This window comes from Suillus paluster, assembly GCF_016628075.1.
Source record: "Suillus paluster strain FC165 chromosome Unknown EDB91scaffold_2, whole genome shotgun sequence".
Taxonomy (NCBI): domain Eukaryota; kingdom Fungi; phylum Basidiomycota; class Agaricomycetes; order Boletales; family Suillaceae; genus Suillus; species Suillus paluster.
This window is the reverse complement of record NW_024537562.1, coordinates 363,566-385,797: the sequence shown is the minus strand read 5'-3', so window position 1 is coordinate 385,797 and position 22,232 is coordinate 363,566. Positions and strand designations below refer to the sequence as shown.

Below are 22,232 nucleotides of genomic sequence, written 5' to 3'. Positions count from 1 at the left end.
TTATGATTAAGCACGTGAACTGCGAAGCTAGTGTTAAATAGCTTTGGCCTTTCCTTTTCCTTTGATATCGTACGCGGAATCATCTGGGTCCTTGGTGCGTTGAAGCTTTTCTTCGGATTCTTGGACTGCAAGGGAGATCTGTGGTACATAATGTGAATGATGATCACGAGTTTCATCAACGGAACTTCCGCACGCTGATGATGCCCGTGTCCACTGCCCGAAGGAGGTGCAACTGTGCTTCTTCAGATGCCCCGGAGGTTGTGTGCTGACGGTCTGCAGGTACCCATGGTGGGGGTTCCTTTTCTAAAGCTCCACAGTCTGTTATAAGTATCTGACTAGGATTCCTCACGTTATCCTTGGATGCTGAGGGTACTGTATTTTCCTTAAGTTCAAGAACTATTGCAAATGAGGCCTCCTCTACCCCAGCTCAGGTAAGAAGTCTATCACCAGAGACGAAGAGATAGGCTTACCGCCGCTGGGAAGCTCGAGCAGCCCCAGTTGGGACTCGATCATATTCAGTTTGATGAGAAATGAGCGAAAATACTGGCCGAGTTTCGCAGGGGACATCGCGTCCTGCACACTAGTAGGCGGACGTCATTGCCTGCCTTCGCAAGTGAAGGATGCAGCGCACCTCGTGTCTTTGTTGTAGGACTCGATCTCAATCATGTTTTGGATTGAAAAGACGAAGCGCTCGAGGGCGACTTGGTTCCTGTCCTTGATAACGACTACCACCTTGTCCACATTACCCTATATTTATCGGATACTTTACTGCAGGAGAAGACGTGAAGGTCATGTTAATAACTCACGAGTACAAGTTCATCGGAAACAGCCTTGACGGTGCCGGATATATACTCATTTAATGCGGGATGACGCGACTGGAAGACGGGGGTGTCGTACTTCTTCCGTCGCACAAACAGGTCTGCTGGGTATATTTGTCTGACGTAGAGGATAGTATGGATGGCAACTTCGACTGAATGTTAACGCTGGTTAGATGACGGTCATGGGAGTCGTGGTCAAACAAACTCACGAAACTCCGTTATCCCCTTCACCGCTTCTAGTCTATCTCGTGAGGGACTTCTGAGGAACGCGGAGGTTCACACTCACGATTCCAGGTGAGAGGCGTCTCCGACATGGCGTGTGTTTGAGACCAGACTTTGACGATGCGTCTTGGAACACGAAGGCCTGATATATCAGCTTGATGCTATCCTTAGAACGCGAACACTGTGATTCGTGTTGGAGGATACAGGGGTTGGTTGCAAGTAGTTAGTCAAGCGCGGCGTTAAGTACGCGCGGCCCCGCGCGACCACATTTCCACCGATCACGTGGATCGCGTACCACAGTGTTCCGTACCTACCACCTAAGTGACCTGACGAAAAGTGAGTTATGACTCAAGTTCTAATCATGGTTCACACTCCGGCTTCATTGTCCAACAAACAATTAATGTAAAGACTACAATGCTCTCTCGTGATGCAGGGATCGATAGCTAATTATGTTCCATCCCTGACACGACCAGTGGAGACAGTATACAAGCGAGCTGCGATGTTCATGCTTTGCAATTCCTGGATCAAAGTGATATCAGCGCAATTCTAACGTCAAATCAGAGTGAAAGCGAACCTGGAACAACAGTTTCGCAGCATAAGGAATGTACAACTGTGAACACGCCGTCTTGTTTTTGCATGCACGACACTCGAAGCTTTGTTTTTTCTGTCACCGATATTAGTAGATGATAATTCATGACATGGCAGGCACTCACGAGGTTGGCGATTGCAGTGAGACCGCATCTGAAGATTCAAAGTGAGTCCAAATAACACAATCAAACGAATCAAACGACTCACATATCGCAAACATGCAAACGGTAGGCATCACTAGCCTCAAACAAACGCTCCTTCAAGAATCCAGCGACACCATGCGAAATCATACAATCACGTTCCATCTCTCCGAAACGGAGACCACCATCACGACTACGACCCTCCACCGGCTGTCGCGTCAAGATCTGCACGGGACCTCTTGCGCGCGAATGGATCTTATCGTCTACCATGTGTTTGAGACGCTGGTAGTACGTGGGGCCGAGGTAAACCTGCGCTTGGAGCTTCCTGCCTGTATGGCCATGGTACATAACTTCAAGACCACGGGACTGGTAGCCCTTCTGGCGCAGGAAGGTCGATACTGACTCGACCGTGAGATCGGTGAAGGGAGTTGCGTCACCCTCATTACCAATCAACGTCGCCACCTTGGAGAGCAAACACTCGACCAAGTGACCAATGGTCATACGCGATGGGATGGCATGAGGATTGATGACAATATCAGGAACAATCCCCTCGGCAGTGAAGGGCATGTCTTCCTGTCGGTAAGTGATACCGATAGTTCCCTTCTGACCGTGGCGAGACGCAAACTTGTCGCCAATCTGGGGAATACGCGTCGACCGAACACGAACTTTGACGAACTTCTGGCCCTCCGAATTGGTCGTGATCAACACTTGATCAACGATACCATTTTCTGTGCTTTTCAGCGGAGTTGAGACGTCTCGTCTAGTATGTGTCCGAGTACGTTGTCCAAGTTCCTCACTGTCAGGGGGGATGGGGGCAGTTTTGCCGATGATGATATCTTCCCCAGAGACACCAGTACCAGGAGCAATCAGGCCATCGTCTTCGATTTTATCGTACGTGCCATGTTTCATCCGCAACGTTGTATCACGAGTAGGTTTCTCGAACTCCTCCAGCTGCTGTACACCACTCTTCTTCTCCAGGTCCATGTAACTGCGGTAGTATATACTCCGGAAGAGACCTCGGTCGACGGAACTCTGGTTCATGATGACGGAATCTTCTTGGTTGTAGCCACTGTAACAGAGAATGGCCACAATGGCGTTTTGACCAGCAGGAAGCTCTCTGAATTTCAGATACTCCATGGACCGCGTGGTGGCGAGAGGCTTCTGAGGGTAATACAGGATATTGGCCATAGTGTCCATGCGAACCAAGAAATTGGTGAGGTAGATGCCCATGGCTTGTTTACCCATAGCGGATTGATAGGTATTACGAGGAGACTACACACGGTCAATTTTCATATAGAGAAAAAACATACCACTCACCTGGTTGTGGTCAGGGAAAGGAATGATACTGGCGCAGACACCAAGAATCATGCTTGGATGAATCTCACAGTGAGTCCAAGTATGCGTGTTGATCCCTGCCTTCAACCGTGCAGCCGGGTCGTATTCAGCATCATTCTGGTGAGGATCGATACCCGCAGACTGTAACCTGGAGTTCTCGAGGTCTTCCGGAGTCATACAGATCATAACGGTCTCCTCCTCCTCGGCATCCAACAACTCAATAATTCCATTCTTCACCAGCTGCTCCCACTTAAACTCCTCTCCGTCCTCATCGCGGTAACCCTGGTTCAACCACTTGATATGCTTCTTTTGGAGGGCGAGCTGCTGGTTCTCGACGATGAACAGTGGTCGACAGACACGACCAGCGTCCGTGTACAACCGCAGCTCCCGCTCACGAATGTCGCGAACAACGGACACTTCAGGACTGATATCATCTTTTCTTCGCAGCTTCTTAATCGTCTTCACGAGATTAGCAGGATCACGGTGCACACCCATCCAGACACCATTGACGAACACCTTCGTACAAGGCGTTGATGAATGCGCATTCTCCTCCAGCGACTCGAGACCCCATTCTTCCAAGAACTCGATGACCGGTGCAGAATAGGAACCGACGGAGATACATGCCATGAGCGCCAGGTTCTTGACGAGACCACAAGCCTGCCCTTCTGGTGTTTCGGCAGGACATACCATTCCCCAGTGCGAATTATGTAGCTGACGAGGTTTGGCGATCTTGCCCTCACGACCGAGAGGGGTATTGGTCCGACGCAAGTGGGAGAGAGTGGATGCGTAAGTGTACCTGTTCAACACCTGAGACACACCAGCCTTTGACGACATAGCCTTCTTTTGGTCGCCCCAGTTGCCGGTAGCAAGTGAATATTTGAGACCATTGGTAATCGTCTGGTGCTTGACGGCTAGCGAGAGATTGAATTCCTTGTGTGTCTCCACACACTACAAAATAGTGTAGCAAGGGCGAACGTGCAACGCACAAGATAACGTACCTTCTGAAGATAACGGTAAACATCCCTCGTCAATTTCTTGAACAACATGCGGAATAGACCAGCAAGCAGAGGACCAGCCAAATCAAGACGTTTCTTCCCGAAATGATCACGGTCATCCAGCTCTCTCCGCTCAAGGGCGGCGAGCAGTAGTCTGTGGATCATGTATCCGAAGAAGTAGGCCTTCTTTGATTCTGAGCCTTCCGACATGGAGACATGAGGAAGCATCTCCTTCTGCAAGATCTCCTGCGCGTAGCGAATACGCCGCTCTCGTGACAAACCAGTAGTGGTTCCACGGTTTCCGATGAAATCTAGAGCAACCTCGCGATCTTGGATGACAAAACCGTCATCGATACATGGCTTGAGCATTTCAAGCATCTGGGCATCCTGCATGTCATAGCAGATGTGCTCGAGGATGTCTCGGTCGGAGATGACACCGAGAGCGCGGAAGACGACCCAGATTGGAATGTCTACTCGGATGTAAGGGATAGTGGCTTTCATGACGTTTCCCAACTGTGAAACTGAAATGAATACAGAACCCCAGTAGCATGGAACTGTGCTTACCGATCGCTCCTGATTTCTGTGGAACATTTTGACCTGGAATTGACTGATAGTCTTACCACCTTTCTCTACGGCACTTCGAATCTCCGCCAAAAAGTTTATAGGTGATGGCTGTGCCTTGGCAAAGACATAGACGTGGTTGGTCGCCATACGCTCCTGGGCAATGAGGACTTTCTCCGAGCCGTTGATGATGAAGTAACCTCCCGAATCATACGGACACTCGTTCAAGTCGTACAAGTCCTGATCTTGCAAGTCTCGAAGTATACAGAACGTCGAGCGGAGCATGATAGGAACCTGCACATCAGGCTAAGTCATGAAACACCCTTCGTTGACATGTAACACACCTTGCCAATCCAGACCTTCGTGGTATCCTCAGGTGCCTCGTGTCGCTCTGCCTCCCAGAGAATCTCTCCTGGTGCTCCATCAGGATCTTCGCGCCCAAGAAGGACCCTCTTCTTCATCTCAATGTACAACGGAGCTGAATACGTCAAGTTCCGCAAACGGGCCTCCTGGGGAAACACGGGAACCACAGATCCATCCGCTTCCGTGACAGTAGGTCTCGACAGGTAAATCTGGCCAAATTTGATCTCGTAGCGTCGCGTCATGTCCGTGTCATGGCCAGTGTGTTGATCGGCCTGGTCAAGGATAAGATCCGCATTCTCATCCACGAGCTCTTGCATGGTGTTTTGTACGAACTCATCGAAAGAGTCCAATTGCTGCCTGACAAGACCTTTTTGCTCGAAAAAGCTGGAAATGACGGTCCAGCAATCTTCCTGTGTTATCTCTTCGAATTCTTCCTCATCTTCCTCTATGCCGTAGTTTGGGTCGTCATAATTATGCGGCAGTTCTGAGGGCTCAATTTCTGGAGAGTATATGTCATCCAAGACAAGGATATGAAGGAAAAGTGAATATACCTTGGCTCATGATTCAGACAGAGAAACGAGTGTGCAATGAGAACTACTGAACTTCGGACGCAGGTCGTACGAGTCGGAGCCAATGGTAAATCAACTTTTAGTGCAGTGTGTAAATTACAAGACCAGAAGAACAAGTGAGAGATGGAAAACGTTGAATTGGACGTCGACGTCGACGAGCAAGACGCGTTAGCGAGCTTTGTTGACTTGTGTTGACAGTTATACGATGAGAGGTGGACGTCTGAACAAATAATTGCTAACTTGCTACTTCGATGTGTACCTGATGAGATTTATGTATTTAAAGTGGCCTAATGGGCCCGAAGCAAATACAGTCTTGAAAAATACAGTATCATAATCACATATCAGGACTCAGCCTGTCAGATCCTCCAAATTCCCTGGCAACATCTAATCCAACCATGCATCATGCTACTATGCATCCGAGTCCGGTGTTCCATCGAAGTTCTCGATCCAGTCTCGGACGTCCTCCAGCTGATTGAATAATTGCATGAGAGATTCGCCCCCCTCTAGGGCACGACGGCTACGTTCCGCTGGGCTATGACAATCTGCGAACGAAGCCGAGCGGTGAATGTTCCCCGAACGAGGGGTTGCAACGATCGTATTCGGAAGGGCTTGACGCTGAGGACGTGGAGACATCGAACTTTCTTTTGTGCGATGATTCACCGTTCCCGATTCTTCGGCCATTGACTGAAAGATTGATTCCTGTCTCCTACGGCGGGTAACAGTCTTGTTATTTACATTGAGTGGCATAGTTTGCGGTGGCGCACTGTGTAACTGCGCCAAAGGTGGTTTACGAGCGCCCTGACCAAAACTTGGTCTGGTTTGCTGGGAAGGGGTGAGTGGAAGAGCATCAAGGGATATCTGAGCAGTAACTGGGGGAGGTTTCGTCGAGGGATCGCCTGTTTGTTTTGCCTTTCGAGCAAGAATGGCACTCGTCACTTCAGCCAGTGTAGGGAACACCATTTCATTTCGGACACATCTGTCATCCTGACCGCCCATAGTTGGTTGGTTGTGTTGATGCGCTGGTTTGGGAAGACGAGGGATACTAGGAAGGATGGCCTGCTTCGCGAATGGAAGTCGACGAAGGTGGTTTTCTGACTTGCGCCTGTATATGGCAGGCTCGGGAGCGCCGGAGCTGACATACGCCTTCCGCACGACTTTCCGGTAGTGGCAGTCGTCTCCCCCCAGAGCGCGCAAGGCATCCGCACGAGCGCACTCCGGAGAGCAAAAGCAGAAGTCGTGATCTTCCACCGTCTGGTTTCCGCAGAAGCATCGCTTGACACCCATATGGGCTGGTGCAAAAGGATCGGCGTAATTGCGAGGCTTCATATTGTATGGGTGCTGGATGAAGATGAAGTACCGAGGAGCAGTGATTTATGACCACGCCAAATGTAAGACCTTTATAACCATCGCAACCTGGCTTGCTTTGGGTGGTGGACTTTATAAATGATTGTGGCAAAGCACACACAATCGAAAGTGGCCTGTGGGTTAACGGTGCTGTGGACGCGTCCCTGGAAGCGTTCGACCGTCGTCATTCTGCAATGCGAGCACGAGGCGAGACGAAATCTGCACCAGGTAAACGATAAGTGAACAGAAAACTCGACGTGAGAGGCTTGGGATCCCAGGCATGTAGGAAACAGCCCTTCCGAACGCCCAAACCATCATAAAGGTTTGAATGAGCCACTTCAAGGATCCACGATGCAGTTATGATGGACCAGCTGGAACGCACTGCAGGACCTTGGCTTTGTCGTTCCTGGGCAGACAATGCAGAATGAAGTCGTCATTATTTATAAATTGGAAGGCTTAAGCACACACCTGCAGCAATGTGGCTTGATCCAATGATCTAGGACCAAGCATCACCAGGCTTGGTTGAAGGTAATTGGCCTAAATTCACAAAGCAAGTTCGGCTTGAAGGTATCAGAGTCTGAACTGACCGAGTCATCCTGAGTACTTGCGTACAGGGTTATTGGGCGTATGCAAGTTGTGCCAGCTGGCACCACGGAGTCACGCGTCACGGAGTGTAAATGATCAAAAACAAAACAAAACAATGCCAGGACCGTGGATTGAACACGGGACCTCCAGAAACCGATGATTTGCTTCAGTCTGTTGCTCTCCCAGCTGAGCTATCCCGGCTTGCGAGGCAGTTATTTCATCGAACAACAACAGGTGTAGGGACATCGAGGACATTGATAGTTCTACTCTGCAAAATCAGCACTGGATATATCACCAAGAACTTCCTCTTCCTCATCTTCTAGAACAGGGGTCTTGCTCCGTTTCTTTGAAATCGCGCCTCCCGCTGCTGGATCCCCCTCCGTTTCAGCGAGCGTAAGAACAGGTGGTGGTCGGATCTCAGGGGTTGGGCCACTAAAGTCCCTTCCCGTCATTCGCGACAAAGTTTGCATATCTAGGCACAGCGCAAGGATCTTCGTGATTTGCTTCCTACGCCATGAATCATTGGGGACTTACCATAAGGCTGACGATTGTTCAGGCAGTAATTGATTCGTGCTGGGTTCTTCTTGTCCTCCGCTTTGAACTTGTTCTTGCATGACTTGCGGTCGCGACCAGGTAACACATACGATATTAACTCGTAGTTCTCCCCAAATTGCGATAGCGCCTGCAGGTGCCATAAGCATAATCTTCCCCTACATTTAACTCGTCACTTACATCGTAGAATAACTCTGTCTCTTCTGCACTCCACCGCGTGCCTCGGAAACGCCTCCCATACGTCCCAGAATTCACAAATTTGGTGACGTCCGACTCCTCGACATGAGTGTAATCAGCTGTATCATCGCCAGTATTCCTATCCACAAACAGGGACTCTTCGTCGATAATGGTTTCACCATTGGGCCCAATACGGATTTGGACGTTGTATCGACTAGTAGCAACGTCTTCTGAATAGTCAAATCCGCTACCACTCGCATCTCTGACCGCGCCTTCGCGCTGGCCACCGTTCATGGGTACAGAACTGGGTTCTGCAACCTCACTTGTTACAGTGCTTTGTTCAGGTGTAGAGCTGCTTTGACTGGGTCGCGCAGTGTCGTCCTCATTTCGACCGTACTTTTTCGCCTCCATAGTAGCTCTCATTCGCGCTCTCTTTTCTCGATTCGTTTTTTTCCAGGCCAAGTGATTATCGACAATTTGAGCAGCTTTGCTACTGACACGACCCCACCCGTTATCTTCACATAATGTAGCCATGGTCACGGCGGTCGGATCTAAATCTTCTCCGGGGTCTGCGCTAGCATCATAGGGCAAGGAAGGAGCGCGCGTTTTGCGAGATTTCCCCGGACCTTCGGAAGGCGCCCGAGATTGGGACTTACGTTTTCGGGAGCTGGACGCCTGCGCCTCGGGTTCAGCGGTCTGGGGGATGGCTACAACCGGATGTTCTTGAATGACAGGGAGCGTAGGCAGAGGCTGAGAAATCTGTACTTGAGGATCTCGGACAGTTGGAAGAGGTATTGGGGTGTTGATAGGCATCGCAGAACTTCTCTGAGGATCGTGCACGGCGATGGTAGGGACCCTGATTATCTGAGGATCGTGCACGGTGGTGATAGGGACTCTGACAGGAATCAAGGATGGCGGCGGCATGGAGGAGAATGCAACGGGAGGAGTAAGGGTCATAGCAGGTATTGTAATTGGAGCATGCTCTTCTACTGAAGGCTGGATTGGAGGACGGGCGTCAGGGATTGCGGAGGGTTGCCTTGGTGCATTGGCCTCGGGGGCGCGAGGTCGCGCTTTGGCGACCGGCCTAAAGACCGTATTTCCCTTTTCTACGTAAAATAGGATGAACGGTCAGATAAGTGTGTAGGAAAGTACTTACGAACTCGTGTGCTCATTGTCGAGATCCTATTAGATGTTATTAGATGCTAATCAGGCCTCAGGACTTGAGAAGCTCCGCAAAGAAGATCATTTGATTCAGAAGGTTTTGCCAAACATATACAAATAACTCCTCATGAATCGTAGCCAAAACATCATAATATTGCCTGTAGGTCAAGAGCCTGACTGGGAGATAGACAATGCTGAGCAAGATCCATCAAAACTCAAAAGTACAGCAGACAGGTCACCTTTATTTGCTCTCAGATGTACAACCATCTAACTTCCTTGTAGTTTTGTCATCTTACAGTCCCTCAAGCAATGTAAGTTCGCCTAATATTTCGATCTACAGAAGACTGACTACTATCTACAGCAAGAGAGAAATGGCTGCGCTCTACATTTCCAAAGTTCTCCAGCCGTTCAAGGGGCGGAAAGCCCGCCGATGCCATCCCTCCACCGCATACAATGTACAATCGCGGCAGGTGCACTCTGGAGATTGGTCCACATATATTCACGGAAACGACCATATTTGAAGTCCACTATCATCCAGTCCTTGCACACACGACACCTACTTATGCCCAGCAATCAACTATCTCGATTTCGGCTGCGCCACAAGGATCATATACAACTCCCGTCCTTTCGTCATTACCAAATACTCCTAGTATCCCACCGACACTTATCAACCAAGTGAATGTAGCAGCCCTCTCAAATCCAACATTGGCAAATTTATTACAATTGGCCGCCTCAGGAAACGCATCTATGGACCAACTGAAAAACCTTGGCGTAACGATACAGCAACTCGCATCTTCATCCGGAGTGAGCTTGGATGCTTCTTCCATGCAGTCCACACAGGCGCAGAACACAGCTACAGCTGTGGCAACTGGCACTGCGTCGTATAACCAGCCAGTCTACCAAACCAAGGATTTTGATATCGTGATCGAATTCCGTGAGTGTCCTACGGACCGTTGGATTTTCCCTCGTGGACCGGCAGTAGGCAATTTCACACCCGTGCCGGGGTCGATGGGATCATATGGCGAAGTAACTCTGTCTACGCGCGTTCCGTTTGAACAACGGCCTAAAGTAGCTTTGGAGGCTCAACCTGATGGACAAGAGACACCAGAAGCTCAAGAAGTGGTGACTTTTCTTTTCACTGGAGCCGGTGCTCCCGTATGGGATTCAATATCACGCTGGATCGGCTCCGAAGACAAGGTAGAGGAAAACCGCAAGATCCTCGAATCCATTGTGAGTGTTCCGTCCTTGCGACATAAAGTCTTTTTGGTAACTGTTGCACTAAGAAAACACCCGAACGAGTGTATTTAGCACATAGATTAGCAGAGAGCCCCCTGCTAGCGCACATCCAAAACGTCAGCGCTCTGAAATTATTGGTTCTTCTTTGATTCTAACGACCCACAGGTTGCGGTTCCTTCATTCTCTACGAAGCTCCTGAGGTCAACCGCTGAGAGCAGCAATAAACCAAAACGCAAAGCGGCGCCTCGTAAACCTCCTCAACCCCAGCCCCAGCCCCAGCCTCAGTCCCGGCCCCCACCTCCACTTCAAGACGCAAGCCCTGCGCAGCAAAGCGGCGAGCCAGCTCCACCTCCACCAAAGAAAAAGCGCCAATCGCAACCAAAACCCACGCCTTCATTGCCAAAGATCGCTTGCTTTGCGTGCGGTCAAACAGATGTCCCTCTAATTATGGGCGGCAGTAGGTTTCCACACTCTTGTCATGAGGCTGTTCTCAACATTGACCTCGACACGTAGGATATTGTCGACCGTGTGTTGAAGCTGGCTGCGCAATAGATGACATACCACAAGTAGGTGGTAGCCGTTACACCTACCAATCCTCCGCACAAGTATCGAGGCAACACAGCGTTTCACGTACTCCAGATAGCCGACACCACCCCACTACTGCTTCAAACGCCCATTCGGTTTTTGTTCCGTACCCCAAAGCCTCAGCAACAGAGCAAACAAATAACGTACCGACGCCCGATGCGAAGCAGACCTAGATGTCATTAGCAAGATAATTACGTTTACATCGAATACTTGTGTGTGATATGGAATTACAGTGATGGAAATATACATAGTCCGAAATACCAGCGGATACATGATAGCAGAAGAGAAGCTCAGGTGAGGAGGCCCACTAACCAACCCAACCACCAAGCAACGACTCGAAGCTGTAGAATAACAATGCAAGTCTCGAAGAAAACAGCAAACCATAGGATAATGAGTGAGATCCAAATGAACGGCATGATCAACCATCGAAAACCCGAATTGTCGATCCAAGGATGCTTGTAGATGAATGTACAAAAAATGGCCGCGCGCGTTTGCAGAAAGGTGATGCCCACTGTGAACCAGAAGAGGAAGAAGAGCGCGAACCAGTGGCCGACGGACCGACTAGGAAACGACGAGATATCATACCGCTTCAACTCTCCCGTGAACTCGTTCCGGTACCAGGGTATGATGAGGAAATCTTTGATATCTTCGCCGATGGTCCTCCCGTAATTTCTCCAAAATGGTGCAACGGTATCGAGGATGAATGTCAAAGCGTCCATTCCGAATTCCCAGACATGTTGGTATTGATCCTTGTAGCTCTCCTCTAGTGCGATGATTTGAGAGAGCTAGGTGATGCTCAGTACGTATAACGAAGCAATTGGCAATTGATCTTACCTCTGGGTAAACAACTGACGTGTGCGCGAGGGCATTGTTGTACTCCTTCTTGACTTGGGTGTGCAGACTCTTGACTTTGGACAGAGCGCTAGCCACTTCCAACTCCTTGTGCGCCAGAGTCTCCCTCTGATGTCCTATTTCACCCAGCGCGCCCATAAGCGACGATATGGATCCATCAAGTAAGCTATCCGGCACCGACATGACATCTTTCTTAACGACAGAAAGGTAGATCCGGAACACCTGTCGTTGCCGAAGAACACGAGTATGTATGTCCTCGACGGCCCTCCAACCACTCTCTTCCCGAGTCCCGCCAGTTACCGAGGAAGGGTCGATGCTAAAAGCTTCTAAAAGCTCTTGAGGTAGGCCTCGATGCGGGATTCCATGCGTGTTGGCAACCCTTGTACGTAGCGTGTCATATTCCCGCACCTCTGAAGCGATCTTTTGTAATTTCTGGCGCATCCGATAGTTCTGCGCCTTCATGTCATCTAGCATCCTTATCGACCCTTTAAGTTATAGACCTCTCTCGATGCGAAAAGAAACACATACTGCGACTTCATCTCATACTCATGCTCTAGCTCCTCTTCCTCGGCTTCCTCGCGACGCTTTCGTTCCGCTTTCCCAGCTACGTCGGTGACAGGGAGGGACATCCGATGTATCAGTCTCTGACGTGGAACTACTCGCGGTGCAGTAGCGAGAACCTCTGATTCAGGCTTGTCAGGAGGCGGCTCGATCCCACGGTCTGACGCCAGCTCAGAGGGCGACGCATCGTCCGCAGGTGCAGGAGTCTCCTCGTGTACATCTAACGTCTCGCCAAGAGCATTTATCTCTATTTCTGATTCACGGGGCGACTGTAGATGTGATGAAGGCGCATGAGGCTGTCTCCGGTTGCCCCTCTTGCGACGACGACCAGTGACACCAATTGGCGATCCACTGTAGTCTTCTGACTGCGAGTGAATGACAGAGGAAGATCCTTCATCGCTCTCCACCTGCCGACGCCGTATCCGTTGAACAAATGGAAGGCGTCGACTGCTAGTTGGTGAAAGTCCGCCTGGAGAGCTCCCACGACGGTAAGGGGATGATGTAGATGCGATACTATGGGCGGCATCAACCAGAGCCGGGATGACGTTGCGCAATCCTCGACTCTTGTCGTCAACGCTCCTGTAGTCGCCGTCTATCGAGCTGCGAGCGGAGTCAATTCTGGGCTCGAATGATATTTGGCCATCTGAGGAGCGTATTCTTCTGAGTGAATCTCCGAAAGAACGATGTAGCGAGGGGGAAGATCTGATCGGATGAAAAGGATATGAAGGAAGACTTAGTGACGCGTCTGAGAGAAGTGATCCTCCCCGAGCAGAGGTAGAATCGTCACGAATGACAGGTGAACTAGAATTTATCCTGTTGGATTTATTACATTCTTCCACGATCAAAGCCGACAGATGCCATTTCGATCGTTTCCCGCCATGTTTGTCTAATAGGTGTTTGAGCCAAGTGAGTGGCTCAGCGCTATCTAGCCAGGCTTGCGCGCCCGGATCAGAGTCAGCGTACCACCGTGCGGCCTTTGCCAGGTTGATGGGGTCCTCGTTCGAAACGGAATTATAAACTAGGTTGTACCTCCGTCCCAATTGGTTGCTAACAATAGCTGCCTTGCGGAATGTTGGCTGTTTCGCTTTGGATCTAATCCTAGAAATCCTATCTGTGCGGCAGAATGAGCATGTGATTGATGCCCCGACTCCAAGAGCTAACCTGCAAAAAGAGTGTCTTGCTTCTCAAATATGGCTTTGTTCGAAGACGATGGTCTTTCTTTGCCTTTACGTTTACCCAATGACCAACGTCTTTCGAGTCTTTCTTCCTCAGACTGGGACCCACTCCAGTCCAAAGTGGCCCCTCCATTCGAAGAAAGGGGAACAGGGTGAAGGGGAGCTGCCTGAACAGATGGGCTAAAATCAATGTCCAAAGGAATACCTGAACGACGAATGAAAGTTGGCGGAGATGCGGAAACTGGAGGAGGTTGTTGGAAAGATGCACCCTGCCCCAGCTCGAGAGGAGTTTGAACTTCAGGAACAGTTGGCTGCGATGGGGTGAATGACATGCGATCTCGCCTTCGAGATTGCAATTCTAGAGCTCGTTGGACGTCTTGAAGGATCTTGGGGTCTAGACTAAGATGTTCATGAGTAGTCACACAGCTGACAATTGTTCCACTTGCCCTCATGAGCTACATTAGAATTGTTAGTGTTGAAACACGAGTAGAAGCATCGGACTCACACAAGTCATATTCGTCCGAGAAAGCTGAGGGTTCGAACTCAGCGACTAAGGGGTCCTTGAGAGTAGACAAGCCTTTGCTCTGACTCATTCTATTGGACCTGCGTCGCGATTCAGCGCTGCGAGATGAAAATCTCTTCGAAGGAGAGATCTCAGGGAAGACTGGAGTAGTGACCCCCATGGAAAGAGGACGACCTTTTCCGTCCCCTAGTTCTGTTGGGTCTGCCTTCGTTGGTGTGATAGGAAGAACAGAAGAACCCATGGATGAACGCGACGACCCTCCATGAGGTGTTGCAACAAGGAACTGGTCTGGAAAGCGGATGCGAGTCGGAAGCGGGGAAGTCGTGTGGTTAGCTAGAGCAGGGGCTGTGGGTTGACTGAAGCTTGTTGATGCAGCAGAAGCTGGTTCTGGTTCTGCCATTCAGTGGCGGAGAGTTGAAAGTAACGTGAAGCTAACGCTACGAAAGGGTAAGTAGAAGCTACTAGTAGAGAAACGGAATTCATGCGGTTGGATGAATCAGAGCGCGAATTGCTTTGTATGGAAACAAGGTACATACACATGCCAAGAATTTTCCGTGTGATTACAACGAGGTCAGGGGTCAGGTACACTCTAAATCTATGTACAGAATTTTCTATGTATGCTCTATGCTCTATGGTCAATCGAGCGCTGAGGGATGTAAAATGTCAAAGAAACGGTCTATGAACTTTGCAAGTCTATGGTATAGGGTTTCCACAATGTGGAATAGAGTGGAACACATCATGCTCTGCCAGCAGTTTTGCGGCGCAGACGATTGGAGTGGACCGTTGACGGTTCGAGCATCGGCCGCTTCTTCTGTGAATTAGACATCGACGTAGTACGCAGCCTCTTAAAGGGATTGAAGCGGGCTAGCCCCAACGGCTTGGTAGACTTCTCAAACCGAGGGTCTTCGGTAGTGGGGAAAGGGAGGCGACGAACCGCCTCCATCGAGGTGCGGTCACGTTGTCGTGGAGGGAAATGTATCCGGGGAGCCGGAGCTAGACGTCAAAGATAGCAACGTTAGAAAAACTTATGCAGCGAGCCATGAAACGCACCAGGTGGAGGCAAAACATGAACGGGATCATGAGAGTAGTCACGAACAGTCGCGTAGTCGAACGAAGGTCGACGAAAATGACGACTTCGAGGGCCGGTGGTAGGAGGCTTGAAGGAGACAGCAGATACCGGTGGACGGGGAAACATCCTAGACACAGATTCGAGTGTGTAATGTTGCCCAATCGATATGCAGCGACGGTGCTTGCGATCGACTGAAACACGAAGATCGTGTGTCCGGTCAATGGATGCACAACGCTCTTGCTTGCGGTTAACAGATGCACGGCGTTCTTGCCGTCTGTCAGGAGACACTCGAGGGCTTGTGGTAGGAGGCTTGAAGGAGACAGCAGATACCGGTGGACGGGGAAACGTCCTATACACAGATTCGTGTGCGTAATGTTGCCCCGTCGGTATGCAGCGACAGTGCTCGCGGTCGGCTGGAACGCGGAGATCGGGTCGCCGGTCAATAGATGCACGGTGTTCTCGCTGTCTGTCAAGAGACACTCGAGGGCCTGTGGTAGGAGGCTTGAAGGAGACAGCAGATACCGGTGGACGGGGGAACGACCTAGACACAGGTTCGCGTGTATAATGTTGCCCAATCGACATGCAGCAACAGCGCTCGCGATCGACTGAAAAGCGAAGATCCTGTTTCCGGTCCATGGATACACGATGCTCTCGTTCTCGGTCAACAGATGCACGGGGTTCTCGCTGTCTGTCAGGAGACACACGGCACCCTCGTTCGCAATCAACAGATCCACGGTGTTTTGGCTGTATGTCAAATGACACGTGACGTGCTCGTTCGCGATCGACAGATGCACGCCGTTCTCGCTCTCTGTCAACAGATGGGCGACATACTCGTTCGGTATCAAAAGAAACACGTTTGTGTTCCTTGCGCTCAGGAGGCCGTTGCTCGTCATACGGGGGACGCTCGACTGGCAGCTGACATGCCCACTCTGTCATTCCGCCACCGGATTAAGCAAACGTTATTGACATGCAAAAAAAATTGGTGTACCTGGCTCTCGGGCTGCCATAGCCCAATCATTCTGAACCTCTACATCATGCCACATAAAGTCTTCTCCCCTGAACGAAGGTGGTCGGAAGTTGCTTGTCGCATCCAATCGTGACGTATTCTGTGCATCACGGACGCCATTGAGCATCTGTGCCCTGTATCGCCGTAGTACCGCGCGGCCGACGCGGGGGAAGTGGCTCATGGGGCGCCGGGTGTAGGGGTGGGAGAACCTCAGGAAAGCCATATAAAGCAGCAGTGTACATCACAGCAGTGAGATGAAATATTGAGATAACAGAAAGATGGGTATGAGGAATCGGAGGGTATCAGTATGACAGGATAGGATGACAGAGAAACAGGGAACCTAAATAGTCGAGCAGCAATGGCGAGCGCTTACGCGAGTGGCATTCATCCACGACTTTGGACAGTGAATTCATTAGGTGGAGAACACGTGCTACACTTTAGTGCCACAAAGGCATGTAAATTGTCAGACCTGCAAAGATGCTTGTAAGGCACTCGCTTGTAGCGGGTATCAGTGGCCACAGTTCCTGTCGTCATTCCACCGATCTTCACTTCAATGCATACGCAACTCTATTTTGATTATCTCATGAACGAGGTGTGGTGGGTTGCTGGTGGAGGGAAATGGTAAACTACAGCTCGTGAGAACCACCTTGCAGTGGTCGTCTGCACAATGTTCATCACCTTGGCATTGGCCGGGCACGGTTTTGAGCTCTTCGCTTCAGGACAAGTCGCGCCAACATAGCTGTAGTGAAGGCAGAGAGGGAAAACCTGTCATGGTTCATCAGTATGCCGATAGTATACGCAGTTTCGAACCGATACAAACCAGGTGATAACGTATGAAAGATGGGCATTGCGAACGTCGACGGTGGCTGCGCGCCCAAGTGGTATACCCTTACTCAGGCGCGAAGCAGCGTCCTGAGTGGAGCCCTCTGAAAATCCGTATTGATAGGGTGCACAAAGCGGACACTTGAGTGCGCACCATAAATATGTTCTATGAACACTGGCTGCACATGGTCGGCTTCGCCACCAGCGTAGTCTGCCATAGCATCAACGTCAGCCCAGTACCACGTTCGTTCACTTGGTTGGTTGTCTGGGGTAAAGCTGTTTCGGGTATGCGATGTCCTTAGCATCCCCAATATTTCGACCTCGCCTGCTTCTCCTCGTACGAAGTTATCGTTATCGGCGAACTCTTTTGCAATGAAACCACGGTCAACGAGGACGGTTGTTCCGTCAGACCTGACCAGCGGTGTGATAACATGGTATCCATGCGAACCCTCCCGGACGCGAGGACCCAGCAGCATCGAGTGTTTATGGTCCCATTTACCACGGAGTAACACTCGACGATAGACGAAGTCTGGCACGACAGAGAGACTTACCCAGTGATGTACTCAGCCTTGACTCTGTAGTGATACTTCGATGTACGCACTTTACTCGCTTGGGCAGAAGGATCGGCTCTCGATGGAGTTTTTCTTGGAGCTCATCAATCAAGGCAATTTTCCATTGTAAACGTTGCAATTGCCAAGTTCCCAATGCGAAGGTGAAAACCGGGATAAATCCTAGCACGAAGATTGTCGGGCTAAACCAAGAATTCTTGCGCGCAGTGTAAGATTGTGCTGCCTGCGAATCTTCGCTATGAATCCATCGACGCGTCTGCATGATAGTATTCCGCCATCTTGACCTTGACGCTGCCAAACGCTGCAGCATGTTTGAGAGATGTTGCTGAGCCTATACCTAGTAGCTTGAAAGTTCTTGAAAGTTCAATGCCTTCAATTCCCACGGCTGCTACTAGTACAGCTGCGCTTTCTCTCACCAAGTTCATTTGGTCCCTTCTCTTCAATCTAATTATTGGGCATACATGTATGTTCAAACAACGGTTTTAAAACGACGCTTAACATAGATCTGCAGGTCTTCCAGGCGACGTCCGAACTTTGATATCGATGGTGACGAGGTCCACTACCCTACCAGGCCGGTCGACAAGGACAAGGCGGAGAACGAGCTTGTGATCAATATCAAGAAAGCGACCAGCCCAGAGGAGACAGCTCCGAAGCAGAAGCATGTCCGAAGTACGTGTCCATCATCCTATTCTTAACCAGCAGTCTTGCCAACCTCACCAAAGAATGTATCGTATACACTTGGGACTACCATAGCTCAATATCTTTCTGGAGCGGTTTGCGGGTGCAACCTATCTTGTCCGACGAAGTCCAAACTTTCAAGGCTCTCATCACCGTACACAAAGTATTGCAAGAAGGCCATCCTGTGGTATGTAATCTATTCACCGGTGGCTGCCATCACATAACTATTGTTTCTGCCTTAGACAATCAAAGAGGCTCATGGGCAAGCGGGATGGTTGGAGACTTGCGCCAGGACTGTTGCCGCAGAGGGTCAACGTGGTAAGGCATCTGTTTTTGAGTCACATATTTCATGTGACCTTGTCCGTAGGTTATGGGCCGTTGATTAGAACCTACGTCCAGTTCATTCTGGCCAAATTACGTTTCCACCGCCTGAGACCAGAGTTCAATGGGTTGTTTGAATACGAGGAATATATCTCGTTGAAAGGCATCGATGACCCCAATGAAGGGTGAGTAATTCACTCATCACCAGACGACAATGCATATTGATCAACTATAATAGTTATGAAACTATATCCGACCTTATGGGCCTTCAGGACCAAATCGAATCGTTCCAGCGGATGGTGTTTGCTCACTTTAGGCATTCCGCCAACAACGAATGTCGTATCTCTGCGCTAGTCCCCCTGGTCAAGGAAAGCTGGGGTATTTACCGATTCATTACAAGCATGCTTCGCGCCATGCACCGAAGTAAGGACTTCGCAGTTGTGTTTAAGTGAAGCTGATCGACTTTCTAGGAACGAATGACCACGACGCGCTGGAGCCCCTTCGTGAGCGATTCAACTCGCAACACTATAATTTAAGAAAGTTCTACTACGAGTGTTCAAATCTGAAATATTTGACCGGCTTGATCAACGTTCCGAAGTTAGGCCAGGTATGCTACGACGACCTCCGTCATACTCTCAAATTGATATAATTCGGATAGGAACCTCCGAACCTATTGGATTCCGGAAGTGCTCCCGACCTCCCTGCGAGACCTAGAACTGCTGTTGCTTCCCCAACCCCTCCCCCAGCTGCACCTTCGCCCGATGCAGCCGCTGTCAGTGAGCAAGCCCGTATGCTCAAGCAATATGAAGACCAGCAGGCTGCTTTACGCGCACAACGTGAAACTGGGGAACGTCAGAGGCTGGAGCTCGAGGCACAGCAGCAGCGTGATTTTGAGCAACGGCAACGGGAACAGGCAGAGCGGGAGCGCCTTGCACAAGAGCAGCTTATGCAACAACAGATGATGCAGTACAATAACCAAGCTGCTCAGCAGGTCAGTGATTATGAGCGCGAGCTGCTAGGCTATGAGGGGGCAGTACGAGCGCGACCAGCTGCTTTTGGAACAATACGATCGAGTAAGTAATGCGTGTGACCTAGGTCCCACAAGCTCATGAGTTCGACAGCGGGTAAAAGCACTTGAGGGCGAGCTCGGCGGAGTAACGTCCAATGTTCACGCACAAATGGCATCGAAGGACGAATTGATCAAGCAGCTTCAGGACCAAGTGACTCTTTGGCGGAACAAATACGAAGCACTCGCAAAACTCTACAGCCAGCTACGGACTGAACACCTCGACATGCTTTCAAAGTTCAAGCAATTGCAACTCAAGGCTAACTCAGCGCAGGAAGCCGTAGACCGCATGGAGCGTATGGAGCGCGACCTCAAGGCTAAGAACCTAGAATTGGCTGATATGATTCGCGAACGCGACAGGGCTCGGTTTGATGTTGACCGCCAGAAATCCTCGCACAAGGACGAACTTGACCGCCTGCGCCGCGAGATCAATTTCGCCAATGAGCGCGCTGAGGATGCAACACGCTCCAAGAGTTCGGAGGTATCGGGGGTGTTGAGCAAGTATAACCGTCAGCTCACAGAGCTTGAGGACTCGTTACGGGTAAGTTATTTTCATCTTTTACGACTTATCTGATGTTTCGCTGTAGGCCAAGCAAATGCAGATCGATGATCTGCTCGTTAAACTGAATAACGCTAGCGGTGATATGGAACGTCTGAGAGATGAGAAGGATCAAGAAATTTTGATTCTTCAAGAGGGTATGGATAGCACTATTCAACAGCTTTCCGATGCACAGCAGGTTCGATGACGTTCCAGGGTCATATTCCTGATTCGTACTGACGGAATCCTTACAGAATCAAGGTCTCAGCGAAGAAGCAACGAATGCCCAAATCGACACTCTTATTCTCGACAACCGAAAGAAGCTCAACCAGGTCATCGGTTCGTCCCATTCGAGTACTTAGTGTATCTCGTAACAAGCTCACTCGTGTCCCAGATTCAATCCTACAGGCCTGCGTGCAGAAAGTTGATGACGCGATTTACGAGCTTGAGTCACCCAGTCAAGCTGGCAACCTCAATTCTACGCCCGAGTACACGTTGTCAATGATCGAGAAGGCCATAAATAACGCCACGGATTTCGCGACCATCTTTAACCTCCACCTCAGTGGCGATGTCGGAGGGGACTACGTTGACGTCATCAAGGGCGCCAATGAGTTTGCACAGGTCCTATCAGACGTTCTCATCAACTGTAAAGGCGTCACACGTCTCGCTAATGACGATGACGCCTCGGACAAGATTGTCGCAGTAGCTAAGGGCGCCGGTGACGTTGGCCTGCGCTTCTTCTTGAACCTGCAGTCCTACAAGCTTGATCTCCTGCAACCCACACAGCGGAAGGAGGTTTCAATGCGCAACAACAACGAAGCGCGAACAGCCCTCACCCGTCTCTCAGAAGTTGTCGACACGCTCATACCTAAAGGCGCCAAGGGTGGTGCGTTGGCACGGGCTAATGGTGACATCGGCGACATCGTCGAGCACGAGATGCAGAGCGCCGCCGCAGCCATCGAAGCTGCTACTCAGCGTTTGCAGGAGCTCATGTCTCGGCCGCGCGACTCTGCACGGTTCAGCGCCGTCGATCTGCAAGTCCATGACTCTATCCTGTCCGCCGCTATGGCAATCACAAGCGCCATCGCAAGACTTATCAAAGCTGCCACCGAATCTCAGCAAGAAATTGTTGCACAAGGCAAGGGCTCAAGCTCAGTCCAGCAGTTCTACAAGCGGAACAACAGATGGACGGAGGGTCTTATCTCAGCTGCTAAAGCTGTGGCATTTGCCACCAGTCTTCTAATAGAGAGCGCGGACGGTGTCCTATCAGGCACACATTCCCTTGAACAGCTGATTGTGTCCTCGAATGAGGTCGCAGCAGCCACCGCCCAACTCGTAGCAGCCTCTCGTGTCAAGGCCAACTTGATGTCCAAGACCCAGGAGCGCCTCGAACTCGCTGCGAAAGCGGTGACGGAAGCCTGCAAAGCGCTTGTCAGACAGGTGAAGGCAGTGTCCGCGAAGCAGGTAGTCGACGAGGAGTGGGACTACAAAAACATGGCCGTACTGGAGTTTAAGAGGCGCGAGATGGAGCAGCAGGTCGATATTTTGAAACTGGAAAAGGAGCTTGGCGCAGCGAGACATCGTCTGGGTGCGATGAGGCGTGCAGGTTACCACACTAATGAAACGGACTGATGGACGATTGGATTTGATGTAACACTAAGTAGGTAGACAGTCCCCTTCTAATTTACTTACTTGTGGAATTGTTAGGCAGATCAAACTACTCATGCAACCACATAATATTCTCCTCAAGGGTCCTTGGTTGAACACTCCTGTTCCAAGAAGCAAAACCCTAGCAGACAACGGGAACACCAAAGGGGCCTT

At 50.4% G+C, this 22,232-nt stretch overlaps 9 protein-coding genes and 1 non-coding gene across 10 annotated transcripts; 2 read left to right on the top strand and 8 right to left on the bottom strand.

The window, feature by feature from the left end:
* Window positions 1-33: 33 nt before the first annotated feature.
* Window positions 34-1,132, bottom strand: EDB91DRAFT_1342615 (DNA-binding protein; the record flags this gene model as incomplete). The annotated part of the gene is made up of 7 exons (XM_041325756.1): window positions 34-138; window positions 194-417; window positions 471-580; window positions 632-747; window positions 807-970; window positions 1,028-1,054; window positions 1,105-1,132. 7 exons carry the CDS (start codon window positions 1,130-1,132, stop codon window positions 34-36), a joined length of 774 nt encoding a protein of 257 aa, XP_041183563.1.
* A 267-nt stretch (window positions 1,133-1,399) lies between these two features.
* Window positions 1,400-5,803, bottom strand: EDB91DRAFT_1095857 (DNA-directed RNA polymerase II subunit RPB2). Its single transcript, XM_041316966.1, has 9 exons — window positions 5,574-5,803; window positions 5,004-5,521; window positions 4,663-4,953; window positions 4,102-4,611; window positions 3,086-4,051; window positions 1,836-3,040; window positions 1,754-1,781; window positions 1,615-1,704; window positions 1,400-1,559 (listed from the first exon to the last, which is right to left on the bottom strand). The coding sequence occupies exons 1-9, from the start codon at window positions 5,581-5,583 to the stop codon at window positions 1,488-1,490; spliced, it is 3,690 nt and encodes a 1,229-aa protein (XP_041183562.1). The 5' UTR covers window positions 5,584-5,803; the 3' UTR covers window positions 1,400-1,487.
* Window positions 5,804-5,805: 2 nt separating this feature from the next.
* Window positions 5,806-7,018, bottom strand: EDB91DRAFT_256278 (uncharacterized protein). The gene has a single exon (XM_041326618.1). The coding sequence runs from the start codon at window positions 6,915-6,917 to the stop codon at window positions 6,000-6,002; it is 918 nt and encodes a 305-aa protein (XP_041183561.1). The 5' UTR covers window positions 6,918-7,018; the 3' UTR covers window positions 5,806-5,999.
* Window positions 7,019-7,636: 618 nt separating this feature from the next.
* On the bottom strand, window positions 7,637-7,721 carry EDB91DRAFT_t12. The gene has a single exon. It is a non-coding gene; the product is annotated as a tRNA-Phe (tRNA).
* A 62-nt stretch (window positions 7,722-7,783) lies between these two features.
* Window positions 7,784-8,783, bottom strand: EDB91DRAFT_1233687 (uncharacterized protein; the record flags this gene model as incomplete). Its single annotated transcript, XM_041321124.1, has 3 exons — window positions 7,784-7,992; window positions 8,055-8,202; window positions 8,253-8,783. The coding sequence occupies 3 exons, from the start codon at window positions 8,781-8,783 to the stop codon at window positions 7,784-7,786; spliced, it is 888 nt and encodes a 295-aa protein (XP_041183560.1).
* Window positions 8,784-9,529: 746 nt separating this feature from the next.
* On the top strand, window positions 9,530-11,421 carry EDB91DRAFT_1095847 (uncharacterized protein). Its single transcript, XM_041316965.1, has 6 exons — window positions 9,530-9,644; window positions 9,693-9,721; window positions 9,772-10,640; window positions 10,694-10,762; window positions 10,812-11,103; window positions 11,160-11,421. Exons 1-6 carry the CDS (start codon window positions 9,538-9,540, stop codon window positions 11,402-11,404), a joined length of 1,611 nt encoding a protein of 536 aa, XP_041183559.1. The 5' UTR covers window positions 9,530-9,537; the 3' UTR covers window positions 11,405-11,421.
* On the bottom strand, window positions 11,422-14,840 carry EDB91DRAFT_1095842 (uncharacterized protein). Its single transcript, XM_041316964.1, has 6 exons — window positions 14,325-14,840; window positions 14,266-14,274; window positions 13,806-14,213; window positions 12,612-13,755; window positions 12,066-12,558; window positions 11,422-12,016 (listed from the first exon to the last, which is right to left on the bottom strand). Exons 1-6 carry the CDS (start codon window positions 14,740-14,742, stop codon window positions 11,522-11,524), a joined length of 2,967 nt encoding a protein of 988 aa, XP_041183558.1. The 5' UTR covers window positions 14,743-14,840; the 3' UTR covers window positions 11,422-11,521.
* A 12-nt stretch (window positions 14,841-14,852) lies between these two features.
* Window positions 14,853-16,716, bottom strand: EDB91DRAFT_256232 (uncharacterized protein). The gene is made up of 3 exons (XM_041326617.1): window positions 16,400-16,716; window positions 15,393-16,340; window positions 14,853-15,335 (listed from the first exon to the last, which is right to left on the bottom strand). The coding sequence occupies exons 1-3, from the start codon at window positions 16,638-16,640 to the stop codon at window positions 15,079-15,081; spliced, it is 1,446 nt and encodes a 481-aa protein (XP_041183557.1). The 5' UTR covers window positions 16,641-16,716; the 3' UTR covers window positions 14,853-15,078.
* Window positions 16,717-16,809: 93 nt separating this feature from the next.
* EDB91DRAFT_1095837 (SURF1 family-domain-containing protein) lies at window positions 16,810-18,164 on the bottom strand. The gene is made up of 4 exons (XM_041316963.1): window positions 17,841-18,164; window positions 17,394-17,785; window positions 17,238-17,343; window positions 16,810-17,182 (listed from the first exon to the last, which is right to left on the bottom strand). The coding sequence occupies exons 1-4, from the start codon at window positions 18,116-18,118 to the stop codon at window positions 17,092-17,094; spliced, it is 867 nt and encodes a 288-aa protein (XP_041183556.1). The 5' UTR covers window positions 18,119-18,164; the 3' UTR covers window positions 16,810-17,091.
* A 10-nt stretch (window positions 18,165-18,174) lies between these two features.
* EDB91DRAFT_1276282 (ANTH domain-containing protein) lies at window positions 18,175-22,043 on the top strand (the record flags this gene model as incomplete). The annotated part of the gene is made up of 13 exons (XM_041324660.1): window positions 18,175-18,227; window positions 18,320-18,477; window positions 18,531-18,673; window positions 18,729-18,804; window positions 18,854-18,992; window positions 19,046-19,230; window positions 19,278-19,414; window positions 19,466-19,798; window positions 19,842-19,880; window positions 19,929-20,414; window positions 20,461-20,610; window positions 20,666-20,750; window positions 20,806-22,043. 13 exons carry the CDS (start codon window positions 18,175-18,177, stop codon window positions 22,041-22,043), a joined length of 3,222 nt encoding a protein of 1,073 aa, XP_041183555.1.
* Window positions 22,044-22,232: the final 189 nt, after the last annotated feature.